Below are 14,902 nucleotides of genomic sequence, written 5' to 3' on the forward strand. Positions count from 1 at the left end.
ATTACATTGTCTAAGTTCCTAAATTAGGACCACAAAGTGGTGAGAGAAGAGAAAGTTTTATTTGTTATTGCCAGAAGAAATTCAATCTGCAAGTAAGACCATCTTGCCCTCGGGCAGTCAGCAAAGGTTTTATATGTTGCAGACACCGGGTAGATGTGAGAAATAAGACAGTTACGTGGCGGGGTGCCTGGGTGGCTCACTGGGTTAAGCATGTGACTTCAGCTCAGGTCGTGATCTTGTGGTTCGTGGGTTCGAGCCCCGTGTCGGGCTCTGTGCTGACAGCTTGGAGCCTGGAGCCTGCTTCAGATGCTGTGTCTCTCTCTCTACCCCTCCCCTGTTTTCGCTCTGTCTCTCTGTGTCTCTCAAAAATGAATAAATGTTAAAAAAAATTTTTTTAAAAAGAAGGTTACGCAGTAAGGGAGGTGCAGGTCCCATCCAGATCAGTTATCATTTCCCGGAAGTGCAAGAGTAAAGGTTGAGCAGGTTCTAGAAAGTTCATTAAGTTTTGTTTGTTTCGGCTTTCGAAGAAAAGATGGGTACCTGGGCCTTCAGTCTCCAGCTCTGTCGCATCAAGTTTGCAAAACCAAGTCTTGGTCACCTGGAGCTTGCAGAAGATCTTAGTCCTGTGTCATTTATAAAGATTAAAATAGTAAATACCACATGGAGAAAGTGTCCTGTGGCTTGAGGAAACATCCAGGCTGTTTTCTTGGAAATGGCATTTTAGGGCTCACGTAGTGGCCCCCTGCCCCTTGCACCCTCCCAGGTTTTTGCACCACGAGGCACGATGCAGACACCGACTTGAGCCCCGGTGGAATCCTGAAGACCCGTCGCCTTGAACCCAGAGTTGTAACAGCCAGGACTGAAATACACTGTAAAAGCACTATAGCCTGGTCCCTGAATTTATTTATTTATAATTTTTTAAGTTTATTTATTTATTCTGAGAGAGATAAAGAGAGAGCAAAAGAGGGGCAGAGAGAGAGAGGGAGAGAGAGAATCCCAAGCAGACTCCGTACTGTCAGCGTAGAGCCTGATGCAGGGCTCGAACTTGTGAACCGTGAGATCATGACCTGAGCTGAAACCAAGTCAGATGCTTAACCAGCTGATCCACCCAGGCGCCCCTGGTCCCTGAATTTATTAACATGCAGGTGAAAATCACCGGGGTCCTCCTCACCACCGTCTCGCACTTAGTTCTCTGGGCCGTTTCTTTACCACTCTTTCAATGGATCTTGTGCACTGGCCGCTCTCAGGTAAGTACAACTCCTTCAGTCGCTTTGTCACAGTAATAGCACTGTGGCACACTCAACTCTTACCCTATTTGAAACCTCCCCTCGCCGCCAGGCTGGAAATGCCTCCCATCTGACAGAGGGTGGAGTACGAGGGGTGCGAGCTGGGATTTTTCTACTGTCTTCCGCAGGATTCCTCTCTTCCTTCCTTCCCTCCTTCCCTTCAGCCTCTGGCATCCTCAGGGTCAGAACTGCGCAAGAGGAAGGAGGGAAGGAGTGGCAGGGAGTGTGCGGGGGGAGGTCTTCCTTCCTCCTTGATTCAGGAGTGCACAGTGGAGCATGGGCTGTGGCATCTCATGTTCGTTAGTGGGCTCAGCCCGCTGACTGCTTCCAGCGCCTGGACACGCCTGTTTGCCCACCCAGTTTCAAATTACTCCCCAGACCCTGTGCGTCCGGTGGCCTCTGTCTGTCTGCCTTGGAAGCACATCACTCTTCCAGACAGTCTTGTTGGACAAGATTCCAGTCTCGTTGGACGGACGGGATCTCTTCCTCCTTAGTAGCCCATATGAGAAAGACTTTTTTTTTTTCTGGTCACTTTGTGCTTTTCACATTTTTTTATAAGTTTATTTATTTATTTTGAGAGAGAGGGGGAGAAAAAGCAAGCATGTGAGTCGGGGACGGGCAGAGAGAGAATCCCAAACAGGCTCTGTGCTGTCAGAGCAGGTTATCACCTGAGCTGAAATCAAGAGTCGGATGCTTCACCGACTGAGCCACCCAGGTGCCCCTGTGCCTTTCACACTTTCTGGTACCCAGCTTCCGGAGACAGACACCAGGCACGCCGGGTGGCTCTCTTAATGGCTCCTGGCTCGCGGGGTGTGTCTGCCCTTGCAACACAGCAGAGGTGGAAGGGGGAGACGCCCAGCGCGCAGAGAGCTCTCCCAAGTCTCTCCCTTTTCAACTTCGTCCCCTTTATATCGAAAGGTCTATTTAGTCTCCTCGTTTGCATGAACTTCGTCTAGCCCCTTGCTTTGGAAATGTGGAGGTACCTGGCACTTACTGTCTTTTACTGTCAGTTTTAGCAGAGAAGAGACGCTGACACAGGACAGAATTCCGTGTCAACATCTCATCAGCATCTTCATTGTGGGCATCTCCCCTGGTCACTTGATCTAGAGTGAAATCTGAAACATGTTTTAATGTTCTCTCAAATTGAAACTCATTATGAGTCATTTGTCAAAAGGAACGAATGAATTCAAAGTTAAGAAATGTGTATGTGTGTGTGTGTGTGTATACACACATTTTTAAAAAAAATAAAATCCCTGGGGGCACCTGGGTGGCCCAGTCAGTTAAGTGTCCGACTTCAGCTCACGTCATGATCTCACAGTTTGTGAGTTTGAGGCCCGAGTTGGGCTCTGCACTGACAGCTCAGAGCCTGGAGCCTGCTTTGGATTCTGTGTTTCCCTCCCTCTCTGCCCCGCCCCTGCTTGAGTTCTGTCTCTCTCTGTCTCTCGTAAATAAATAAATAAATAAATGTGAAAAAAAATTTTCAGAAATAGACAAAATCCCTGTTATTTATTCCGCTGGTTGATGTAGGTATGTTTGCAAAACTTGGTGATTGTAGAATCTTGCTTTGGAAATAAAAATAGAAACTGTCTCCATTCAAGCATTGTGCCTGCTACAACACGTGCTCCCTAGTATCACATGAAGATCACTTCCGAAGTATGAGCTAAGACAGCAAAGTTAGGTTCCGCGTGCCCTGGATTCCGGGTTGGGGAATGTAATGATCAACTAATAATCTTTTAAAATCTCAGTGGTTGTGCGATTGGTAAAATAGCCGTACACTTAACGAAAGCATTGAAGAGGAGTTTTCTTCAATGGGGATGCTTTGTCCAGGTTACTATTTAACGATAAGAAATAATTGCCTCTTACCTGAAGCTGAATCGCAGACCCTTTTCACACCAGGTAGTAAGTCTGATTGCTTTCATCTTATAACCCAAAGACCTGGACCTTACCCTCTTCCTCTAAGTCAAAGAAACTAAAAGCCAGACAAAAATGAAAGAATTCATCATTCTTTTTTTTTCTGTCTATGTTTTATTGTGCATCAGAAACAGAACATGAATGTCTTTGAGGAACTGTCTTTGGATTTATTACACTAAACATTTCAAAGGAGAATATACTTACCCCCTGAGGGTACTCTGCCATTATCACCACTGTCGATCTTTCATTTGGGTTCCTATTTTTCCAGATACCATGTTGGTGATATGTAAACGCTAAGTTAATTTTGTTCCTCCCTATTGTTGTAAAGTCGATTTGGCAGTTCGGTTACCCAGGGATGATTGCTGTGTGTCTGTCTCCGGTCCAGGGTCCTTGCACTGGGAATCAGCAGAGCTTGGCCCACAGCAGGCTATGGGACGCAGTTGTGGGCTTCCTTCACGTATTCGCCCACATGCAGATGAAGCTGTCTCAGGTAAACTGTCTTCCCCATCCCAACGCGCAAGGGACGGTAGTCATCTGTACACTCAACCTGCTTTCCTTTGTTTGAATATGATCTTTCTTAGGTCACTTCTTTATATACCTTTCGCTCCATATTTTTAAAAAAAAGTTTTCAATAGAATAATTTTATATGCAAGCTGAAAATATATGGGAGCCATTATTCAAATTTGAGAACAAAAGATATTAAGGAGTTGACTATAATGGAGAAATAGAATCGTTCCCAAACACTGTCTATTTTACAATCCTTCATAGACCCACTTCTTGGTGATTACTCACTAGAATTTTCCTCCTTCCTCCAGGTAATTGAAAAAGGATTTGTAATCTGCAAATCCCTGGTGAAAGAGAGAATGTTTCCTTGCTGAGTCATTAACAAGCAGCTGTTCTCAACAGATGACGTTCGTTCATTAACAGGACATTTAACTTCATGAAAGTCAAAGAGAAAAAGTATCTGAGGACAAGCACATAAAGAATAGACAGATTGTCCACCTGTGGTTTAATGTTAACTTGGGAGTGCATATTGAAAATATCAGCATATTATTTCCTCACTACTGTATCTATTTCATTCGAAGCTAAGAGATACACGAATGGAAAAATTCTCGATATAAATCTTGAGTAAATGTGTCCCTTTGATAGGGTGCACTTTGATGATCTGTCCTGAGATCTGATGTACCTGCCTGGGCGTGGGTGTTCGCAGGTGTCAGGGGGAGGAAAGAATGATGGAGTTAAGACCAGAAGACATTCGTGTGTCCAGTTAGTGTGTGCCAGCTCCCTTTCCTCCAGCCAAGTGAGGACACTTGGGCTTGCCCCCCGCCCCCCTCCACTGTGGCCTATAAGCAGGAGCGTATTGTCAAAGAGCAACAAAGCCAGGCACTGGTTGAAGCAATGAGGGCAGGTTTTAATCAGAAATAACTATCGCAGTAGGGAAAAGAGTCCAGCGTGAACTGAGCTCCACTTGGATTTGTATGGAGGTGACTGGGTATTTTTAAGGGAGAATGAGGGAGTAGGCAGAAGGTCAGTAGAGGCTGTAAGGGAGAAATTACAAAGGGTTGATCAGTACAGACGCGATGGGGCCAGCTTGTCTGCAGGCTGGCAGTTGCCCTCACACAGATACTGGGAGAGGAGACCCTGTCCCCGGGTGTCAGCTGGCACAGACAGGAGATTTTTTTGGCAGCCTTGAGTTTTTCCAGGCAGGCCATCTAAGGTGGGCTAGGGTCATGCTAGGGATGCGGCCTTGAGCCAGTTAACCCCTATTACGGTTTTGTTCAGGTCTTTAAAGCTCAAGTTTGGAGTCTAGTTGGGAAGAGGATTCAGAGAAGCTTGGCTAGAGTTTTGTCAACAGCTGGTTATTGGTGACTTCCCCCATATATAAGGGAATAACGTGATTCTTTCATCTAATCACTTACGGCACTTTAGTAAGTAAAGGAAACCAGCAGGAACCAAATTTATACACTCAGAAGAGAGTTCTCGTTCTGGTGTATTTCCATCACTTTATTAACATCTGGTGCTACCTAGTAGTTGTTCAGTTTGTAGACCTAGTCAAGGGGACACTATGTAGAAAGAAATAACCTTATGTAGAGCAAAATCTAAATGATCAAAACGATACCTTGTATAATCTTTTACAAGGAAACAAGGCATAGTTTAAAAGTAAAATTTGATGACCCATAATGTTGTAATGTCAACATAAGTATGTTCTGTGTTGTTTGGACACAGCATACCTTTGTAAAAGAATTTTCCGTGGTGAAAAATCAAAGGCAAACATAAACAAAGAAAAAATCCAGAAAATCTTAACCAGAGAAATATCAAGGAGTTTAATAAAACTGGTAGATAAGATACATTATACATTATTCCTGTAGGTGGTACTTGAGTACATTTTTGTTAGATTTATATAAAATAAATTTATGTCCCTATCACTGTTAGGCGTGTTTTTCCAGAATAAGTTAATTTTTATAAAACATACAGCATTTCTGTGTAATAAGTTAGGAGGAAAGAAAGATGAGTATAGCCTTCAAGTAAACGAAAGCTGTCTAATGCCCAGAGGCGCCTGAGTCTTCCCTGGCCCTGGAGAACCCGCTGCTGTGCCCATGTTAGACTCGTTTGTTGTCCTCACACATACTTTAATAAAATGAGATAGAATCAGTAGTAAGTACTAATTCTGAATTGTATCTGTTTACAATATGCTGCATATTTATGCTTGACCTTTCTTTAGTTCTACACTTCTGAAAAGTGTTTACAATTGGCAAAGCACTTCTCTTTGTGAGAACAAGTACAGTGTTCTTGCTACATAGTCTTCTCATATTATCTAAAATGCAATGTACACGTTATGTATTATGTCATGTATTATATGTTATACGTTAATATAACATATATTAATATTTTCAGGATTCCAGTCAAATCGAGCTACTAAAAGAATTAATGGATCTTCAGAAGGATATGGTGGTCATGTTGCTGTCCATGCTAGAAGGTAGTTTTGATTTACATTTTCAAGTTCCCATTAGCCTTCGATTTCAAGGATCAGTATGTGCTTGCTTATGGAGTCAGCGTACTGCAACGCATAAAATATCAACGCTGAGATGTGACGGATAGCTTGGATTTATTGCTGGCTTTATTACTGTTTTCTCAAGGTTATTTTTTAAGAGATATCTTGCATATCTCAGCTTATATAGCTGGGAGATGAAACCAGTGGTAACTTACAGGGACACTTGTCATTTCCTAGTGATATCCTAAAGAACACGCTCTCCAGACATAGTATATATATGAAGACATTATTTGTTTTGTCCATTGGTTTGTAATCCTTGTAATCCTTGGGCATTACAGGCATGTGGATAAAGCCCGACAGTATAAACCACTGCCTTGAGCTGGCTGCATGGTGACTCCCGTGGGTCCTTCATGGCCTACAAGAGAAGAAGAGAGGACATCATCCCCCACGGTGGCTGCTGGCGGCAGTCCTGTTCTCCCACGCATGCCTGTATCAGCTCTCATTCTCTTCTCTCTTTCCAACTTGTCTTGCTTTCCTGCCCCATGTCTCTTCTGGGTCAGGCAGTAAACGTGGTGCTCGAGAGCTTGCGTTCAAGTCCCCGCTTTCCCGCTTGCTAGCAGTGTGACCCTTGCTAGCGCTGGTTCCATCTCCGTTTTCAAGTTCCTTCCTCTGTGACACGGGGGTACCGATAGACCGATGGGCAAAATTGGTGAAATCACGTGAAAATGACCAAACCCACCTAAAACACGTTTGCTGTTGCTACCTCCCCTTTCTTCTTGAACCCCTCCTAATTTTTCTCTCCCTGTTTCTTAGTCCATTGTGCTTTGCATAACTGCACTTTGATTAACTGAGGCAGGAGGTGTGCCTTGTGCTAGGACTTCAAAGATGCCACATTTGCAGAAACCCTTATGTGCCAGCCACTGTATGCCCTCTGGACACAGGACTCTTTTACCATGACTTCATATCACATTTTAGTCTAGAAAATAGTAACGACACTCATAACTGCAGGAGCAGCTGTGACTGCATTCGTGACAACTTAAAAATCACCCATTATAATAAACTTTAAAAAATTTTGTTAATGTTTATTTTTGAAGCAGAGAGAGACGCACAGAATGTGAGCAGGGGAGGGGGAGAGAGAGGGAGACACAGAATCCGAAGCAGGCTCCAGGCTCTGAGCTGTCAGCACAGAGCCCAACATGGGGCTTGAACCCATTAACTGTGAGGCCATGACCTGAACCGAAGTCAGGTGCTTAACCGACTGATCCACCCAGATGCTCCAAATTCACCCACTTTAATATACCAGCTACTCATTTAATCCTAATACCAACGTTATGGCTTTGGTAGTATTACCACTGTTTGGCAGATGAGGAAACCAAGGCACAGAGAGGCTAAGAAATCTGCCCACATTGCTCAGCTTGTAGACGAGCCTGGATTCCAACCTAACAGTGTGGCTCCTGAGCCCACGTTCTTGGCCACGGTGTTTATTGCTGCGCAAATGGACTCAGCAGACCTCACCACGTGTCTTTTTTCTGATGTCTGTCTTTATGTTACATAGCACATTCTGTTCAATGGATAAAAGCTTTCTGTGACTCTATAATTTAGGATAATATCTAATTTTCTCACGCTTATCAATGATCTTCCATTTTCCTACAATAAATATTCTCGACCATGAAGAAATGCCGGGAGATGCTTTACATTGTAAATCAGAAAGAGCATATAATTTGCTTTCAGAGGATCACGTTGATGTCCTGGCACTCACCCTCAATAATCATGTCACAACAGGCATGTTCATTTAGCCTTGCTAAACCTCAGTTTCCTCAATAGTAAAATCAGAATTAATAAAAAGTATCTGCCTCACAAACATATGAACATTAAATCACATATTTTCTATGAATAGTGATTCTTCAGTCCTAAAATGCTGTCCAAATGCTCATTTTTATTATTAACATGAAACTGGACTTCAGTTTCTGGCTTTAGGATATAAATGTTTCCCCCATTTTCTCTATCCTAAAATATATTGCCTCCTCGATCAATTTGAGGGGGAAAAAAACCCAGCTTTTTTTCAAATCTTGATTTACTCCCGTTAGTCTGACTACTTTGTAAATATGGTTTTGACGTGTTTATGTAATCACTCTTTTAAAGTAGGGTTTACAAATAACTATCCATCGTTTCCTGAGACTTCATGTGGTAGATGATAACCAAGGAGGCGTCCTTGATTCAGATGTCATTTGAGGCTTCTATGGTCATTTCCTTTCCAGACACTGGTTTTATCAGTAATGTTCATTCTGAACACGTGCCATTCTTTACCACCAGGTAATGTTGTCAATGGAACCATTGGCAAACAGATGGTCGATATGCTTGTGGAGTCTTCCAACAACGTGGAGATGATTCTCAAGTTTTTTGACATGTTCTTAAAACTAAAGGATTTGACCTCTTCTGACACATTTAAAGAATACGACCCTGACGGCAAGGGAGTCATTTCCAAGAGGGACTTCCATAAAGCAATGGAGAGCCATAAACACTACACGCAATCAGAAACTGAGTTTCTTCTGTCCTGTGCAGAGACGGATGAAAACGAAACCCTGGACTATGAAGAGTTTGTCAAAAGGTTTCACGAGCCCGCAAAGGACATCGGCTTCAATGTGGCCGTTCTTCTGACCAACCTTTCGGAGCACATGCCCAATGATACGCGACTGCAGACTTTCCTGGAGTTGGCAGAGAGCGTGCTGAATTACTTCCAGCCTTTTCTGGGCCGCATCGAGATCATGGGAAGTGCCAAGCGCATCGAGAGGGTGTATTTTGAAATCAGTGAGTCCAGCCGAACCCAGTGGGAGAAGCCCCAGGTCAAGGAGTCCAAGAGGCAGTTCATATTTGATGTGGTCAACGAAGGGGGAGAAAAGGAGAAAATGGAACTTTTTGTCAACTTCTGTGAGGACACCATATTCGAAATGCAGCTGGCAGCGCAGATCTCAGAGTCGGATTTGAATGAGAGGTCAGCGAATAAAGAAGAGAGTGAGAAGGAGAAGCCGGAAGAGCAGGGGCCCAGAATGGGTTTCTTTTCCATCGTGACGGTCAAGTCGGCCCTGTTTGCTCTCAGGTATAATATCTTGACCCTCATGAGAATGCTCAGCCTGAAGAGCCTGAAGAAACAGATGAAAAAAGTGAAGAAGATGACGATGAAGGATATGGTCACGGCCGCCTTTTCGTCCTACTGGAGTATTTTCATGAGCCTCCTGCACTTTGTGGCCAGCGTTTCCAGAGGCTTCTTCCGCATCCTTTGCGGCCTGCTGCTTGGCGGGAGCCTAGTAGAAGGAGCAAAAAAGATCCGAGTGGCAGAGCTCTTAGCCAACATGCCAGACCCCACTCAGGATGAGGTGAGAGGGGATGGAGAAGAGGGGGACAGGAGGCCCATGGAGGCCGCCCTGCCCTCGGAAGATCTGACAGACCTGAAGGAACTGACAGAGGAAAGCGACCTTCTTTCGGACATATTTGGCTTGGATCTGAAGAGAGAAGGAGGACAGTACAAACTTATTCCTCATAATCCAAACGCTGGCCTCAGCGATCTAATGAGCAACCCGGTCCCTATCCCTGACGTGCAAGAAAAATTTCAGGTAATTGACTCTCTGGACTTCTCTAGGCATGATAAACGAAGTCTACATCAGTTTTCGTGCTAGTGCCAGAGTGGTGTTACATACGTGAGTTGGGTTTCCAAAGGGAAATGGCTCTTGGTAGGCAAAGCTTGCCTTATGATGATACTTGGCAAATTACTGAATTATCTTAAACTGTTAGGGCGTAAGCTCAAGTCCTCACCCTAATGACAGGAGTCAGCTGGGCAGTCATTCCATCCACAGATATTTTATGAGTCTTTACCAGGTGCCTAATGCCGCTGGGTATCATAGGACATTAAAGGAGATAGGGGATGTGGTCATTGCTTTCAAATGGCCTGAAAGAGTTTATTAGGAAGATATAACCAACACTCATGAAGGAACTAGGAAATTATGAAGTGTTAAATGGTGCGGGCACTAGATAGTAGAGGTCATGTATGTTGACAAAACGGAAACATCACTTTGGTTTGGAGTAGCTCAGTGCAACTTAAGAGGGGGGCACTTAAGTTTGCCTTGAAGGGTGAGTAAGGATCGAGTAGGTGGATGTGGGAGGTGTGAGTGAAGAAGAAGGGGCAAGAGTTTAGACCAGAATGAAGGGTGTGCCTGGCACCTTCATCTCCGTGAAGGCAAGAGGGTATCCTTGGTAGGTTGTGATTTGTCACGGGGTCACGGGGTTCCCTAAACTCACTCAGAGGTGATGTGTAACCCCGATTTCTTTCTCCCCCTTGGTCCATTCAAGGAACAGAAGGTGAAAGAGGAAGAAAAGGAGGAGAAAGAAGAAAGCAAATCTGAACCTGAAAAGGCCGAGTATGTGTAATTTCTGTATATGTGCCTTTGTTTCAGTAAGTCTGATTTACCTGCACTCTCCCTCTCTTTGGGGGACAGTCTGTCTTGCTCCCTGATGAAGTCTGCCATTCTTGAGGTGAAGCTCTGGGGGGAGGACCCCCCCCCCCGGCTGCCACTCCATTTCTTCCTCCTTGTTCCATGAGGATTCTGTTTGTGCATTTCCCTTTCAGCAGAAATGGCTCCAGCGATTCCATGGGATGCTCTCCTCAAGGTCACTCAGTGCTGCAGTTCTGTGCTCAAAATCAGGCAGGACTTCTGTCCTTATGAGCCAGGGAGGAGACAAACGTTCTGAATGCCATTGCCCAGAATCCCAGCAGTGACCATCCCCCCAAAGCATAGCCCCAGAGCCACATGCACAGTGGCGAGTTTATTAGAAACAAAGATCCACAGGGATGCTGATTCAGCATGTCTGGTGTGGAACCCAGAAGTCTTCGGTTTTACCCACGCTCCTGCTGCGGGGTGCAGCTGCCTTTGTGGCAGTAAGAAAGAAAGAGCTGGGTGTGGAGCCATAAAAATGGGTCACTTCCCCATAACACTGGCTTTCTGTTAATCATGGAAACCTCTGTTAATCATGGAAACCTCTAGCTTTCACCCAGTTTAAATAATTTCATAGGCACACTTTTAAAAATCAACGAAGTAAAATTTTAAGTACCTCTAAGTGCTACTATGCTCACACAGCATTTTTACTTTCCCCTCCGTTGTTTTCTTTGGCGTGTTTTCGTGGGCTCTTCCTTACAGTCATCTCTGTTTATTGTCGAAGAAGCCTGCACAGTTGGGTCGGTTATAAAAACAGCCACGTAGATGATTTGTTATAGTGAAATGGAACGTCACAACCGTTGTTTCTGTGGCAATTCTTTCATGTTAAAAATAATGTTAGATATATGTCATCCAGGTTGGGGTTATGTTTATGTGACAACGCGTATATATGTTTATATGACTACCCATAAATATGCTTTCATGAAGGATTGGTATTTTGCATCTAGAAGGGGTAGACAGTCAACTTTCAGTACTTCTGATTCCATCATTAATATGTTGACATGCTTTATGTATGTGAACCGCCAAATGCATATGCCTCTGATTTTAAGTCCTATTGGCTGGTCAGTGTTAAAACTGAACATTAAAATCACAATTTAAAAATAAGGCTATTGGGAAGTCACAGCAAAAAAAAAAAAAAGTGTCTTCATTGTCATTCTGTTTTCAGTTAAATGTTTTTATTGCACATTTGGAAGGGAATGTGGTACATAGAGCCGTAAAGACACTTCAAACCTGTAAGATGCCCTGTATTTATTTATTTTTTAATTTATTGTCAAGTTAGCTACCATACAGCCTCGTCTTGGCTTCAGGAGTAGATGCCCGTGATTCATCACTTACATACAACACCCAGTGCTCATCCCAACAGGTGCCCTCCTCGATGCCCATCACCTACCTCCCCTACTCTCTCAGCCCTCCACCCCAACAACCCTCAGTTTGTTCTCTGTCTTTAAGAGTCTCTTGTGGTTTGTCTCCCTCTCTGTTTGTAACTTATTTTTCCTTCCCTTCCCCTATGGTCTTCTGTTCAGTTTCTCAAATTCCACATGTGAGTGAAATCATATGATACCTGTCTTTCTCTAACTAGTTTATTTCAGGTAGCATAATACCCTCCAGTTCTGACCACATTGTTGCAAATGGCAAGATTTCATTCTTTTTCACTGCCGAGTAGTATCCCATTATACTGGAATACCAAGCAGTGTTCCATACACACACACACACACACCATATCTTCTTCATCCATTCATCAGTTGATGGACATTTGGGCTCTTTCCACAATTTGACTATTGTTGATTGTGCTGCAATAAGCGTTGGGGTACACGTGCCCGAATGAATTAGCACTCCTGTATCCTTTGGATAAATTCCCAGTAATGCTATTGCTGGGTCATAGGGTAGATCTGTTTTTAATTTTTTGAAGAACCTCCACACTGTTTTCCAGAGCGGCTGCACTAGTTTGCATTCCCACCAACAGTGCAAGCGGGTTCCCCTTTCTCCACATCCTTGCCAACATCTACTGTTTCCTGAGTTGTTATTTTAGCCACTCTGACCGATGTGAGGTGGTATCTCACTGTGGTTTTGGTTTGTATTTCCCTGATGAAGAACGATGCTGAACAAACATCCCTTTAGATTTGAATGTCACAGAATTATCCATCAATGGGAGCCTATGATAGGCAAGGAATCCAACCCCTCATTCTAAAATTCTGGATATTATAATGCACTGGAAGAGAAACTAGTTTTCAACAGCAGTGCTGTGATTTAAATTTTTTTTTAATGTTTATTTATTTTTGAGAGAGAGACAGAATGTGAGTGGGTCAGGGGCAGAGAGAAAGGGAGACACAGAATCCGAAGCAGGCTCCATGCTCCGAGCCGTCAGCACGGAGCCCAACACGGGGCTTGAACCCACAAGCTGCGAGATCATGACCTGAATTGAAGTCAGACGCTCAACAGACTGAGCCACCCAGGCGCCCCAAGCGATGCCATGATTTAAATATCCATTTACGTAATTTGGCACAAAACCTGTTTATATCTGTAGCTCCTGGATGGCTTGTATTTTATTCATTTGTGTTCACAGGGGAGAAGATGGAGAAAAAGAGGAAAAAGCCAAAGAAGATAAGGGTAAACAGAAGTTGAGGCAGCTCCATACACACAGATACGGAGAGCCAGAAGTTCCCGAGTCGGCATTCTGGAAGAAAATCATCGCATATCAACAGAAACTTCTAGTAAGATGTTTTACAATGAATATTGTTATTGATATATTGTGAGACCCTAATCATTCAGGCCCAGTAAACATTCACTGACCTCTCCTTGGGTGGCAATCAGGGGACGAGTCAGCCCCGCAAGTATGTTTTCTTTGCTCGCCTGAGCGTGTTTATATTTTCTAATAAGTGCCTTTGGCCCACTGCTCCCTGTCCTCAAACTATAACCTCCACCACATCCACCTTCCCTGAAGCCATGTGATTTAGTGACTGCCAGCACAGTGCATCCAGAGTGTTCCCAGTAAGACTTTAGGGCAAGTTAGTAAATACCCCCTGAAGCTCCACTCTGCAGGACACTGTTCCAGGGTCTGCAGGCCATTAAAGCAAAAACATACCTGAGGGTATAAGTAATTCGGATTGCAGTTCCAGAGCTGGATTCATCGATTTTTCTAGAACATCATCTTTTTATTAAAAATCCAGCTATGAAAGTATTAATGCAACGAGTCAACTCTCCATTGATACTAAGAAGGTCTGTTCAGAATTATTCTTTAAGTAAAAACAAGTAAAAACCAACGAATGAAAAGAGAGAAGGCAGTTCTTTACGTAGTATCCTATGCATTTTGCAGAAATGCTCCCCAAATTAATTAAATGCATGTTCATATTTGAAAAACAAAGAAAGAAGGTATAGTTCTCTATCTTTATTCATATTTACAGAAGATGGCATTCTTAAAAATTTTGGTTGAAAGGCCTTTTTTATGTATGTATGTATAATTACAGTATATACGGTTTTTTGAAGAAGAGCATGTAGATTCAACCTCTAAAAGGTACTGACCAATAAACGAAGACCAGTGATGCTCCTAATAAAGCCATTTGAAAGTCAAAATCATATTTAGTGTTTTACAGCCTTTGAGAAATCAAAAGTAGATAAGAAACTCAGTATACTACGGCACTCTGTCTATAAGGGACGTGAATTGTCCTCGGTAATTATGTATTCTAACTGCCTATGTAGAAATAAATATTACGTATTTTTATATAATTTATGCGAACATATATTTTAATTAATAGTTTCAACTATGTTTTCTTCAACTATCTTGCCTTTTCCCTACGTTGTGGGAAAGTGTATTAAATGTCAATGGTTTGTAGATCACTCTGGATAATCGCTGATTCGCTATGTTGTAATAGTTGCCATAGCTGCAGACGTAGCCAGTGTAGATGGTATTGGGCATGAGGTTGAACGGTTCCAATAACCTGCCATAGCCCTAGTGAATTCCTGAAGACTCTGTTTCACTACAGTTGTGTAGAGCAAGTCAGTGAGGGTTGTCTTCCACCTGTCCACCATGTTCTCTTCTCTCTCTGCAGTCCTATTTTCCTGCTTCTGTTTCCTATATATGACTTTCTCTGTTCACCAGTTTGCATGCACAAGGCTAGTCGTGGCCACATCAGGCCACCACAGGCCCCTTGTCCCTCAGGTCTTTGTGACCTCCCAGCTCAGATAAACAAGGTCACTAACTCAGCCTCCGTGACCCGACTCTAGCCTTC

At 43.5% G+C, this 14,902-nt stretch overlaps 1 protein-coding gene across 7 annotated transcripts in view; it reads left to right on the forward strand.

Annotated features, from left to right (window-relative positions):
- RYR2 (ryanodine receptor 2) overlaps positions 1 to 14,902 on the forward strand; it is a 749,501-nt gene that overhangs the window by 701,191 nt on the left and 33,408 nt on the right. For all 7 annotated transcript variants that reach the window (XM_053207799.1, XM_053207801.1, XM_053207802.1 and 4 more), the window contains 5 exons: positions 3,583 to 3,687; positions 6,093 to 6,174; positions 8,503 to 9,800; positions 10,534 to 10,601; positions 13,240 to 13,387. In XM_053207799.1, coding sequence (XP_053063774.1) covers positions 3,583 to 3,687; positions 6,093 to 6,174; positions 8,503 to 9,800; positions 10,534 to 10,601; positions 13,240 to 13,387 — 1,701 coding nt within the window. The remainder of the gene's footprint in view (positions 1 to 3,582; positions 3,688 to 6,092; positions 6,175 to 8,502; positions 9,801 to 10,533; positions 10,602 to 13,239; positions 13,388 to 14,902) is intronic.

The sequence above is a fragment of the Acinonyx jubatus genome, chromosome D2, assembly GCF_027475565.1.
Source record: "Acinonyx jubatus isolate Ajub_Pintada_27869175 chromosome D2, VMU_Ajub_asm_v1.0, whole genome shotgun sequence".
Taxonomy (NCBI): domain Eukaryota; kingdom Metazoa; phylum Chordata; class Mammalia; order Carnivora; family Felidae; genus Acinonyx; species Acinonyx jubatus.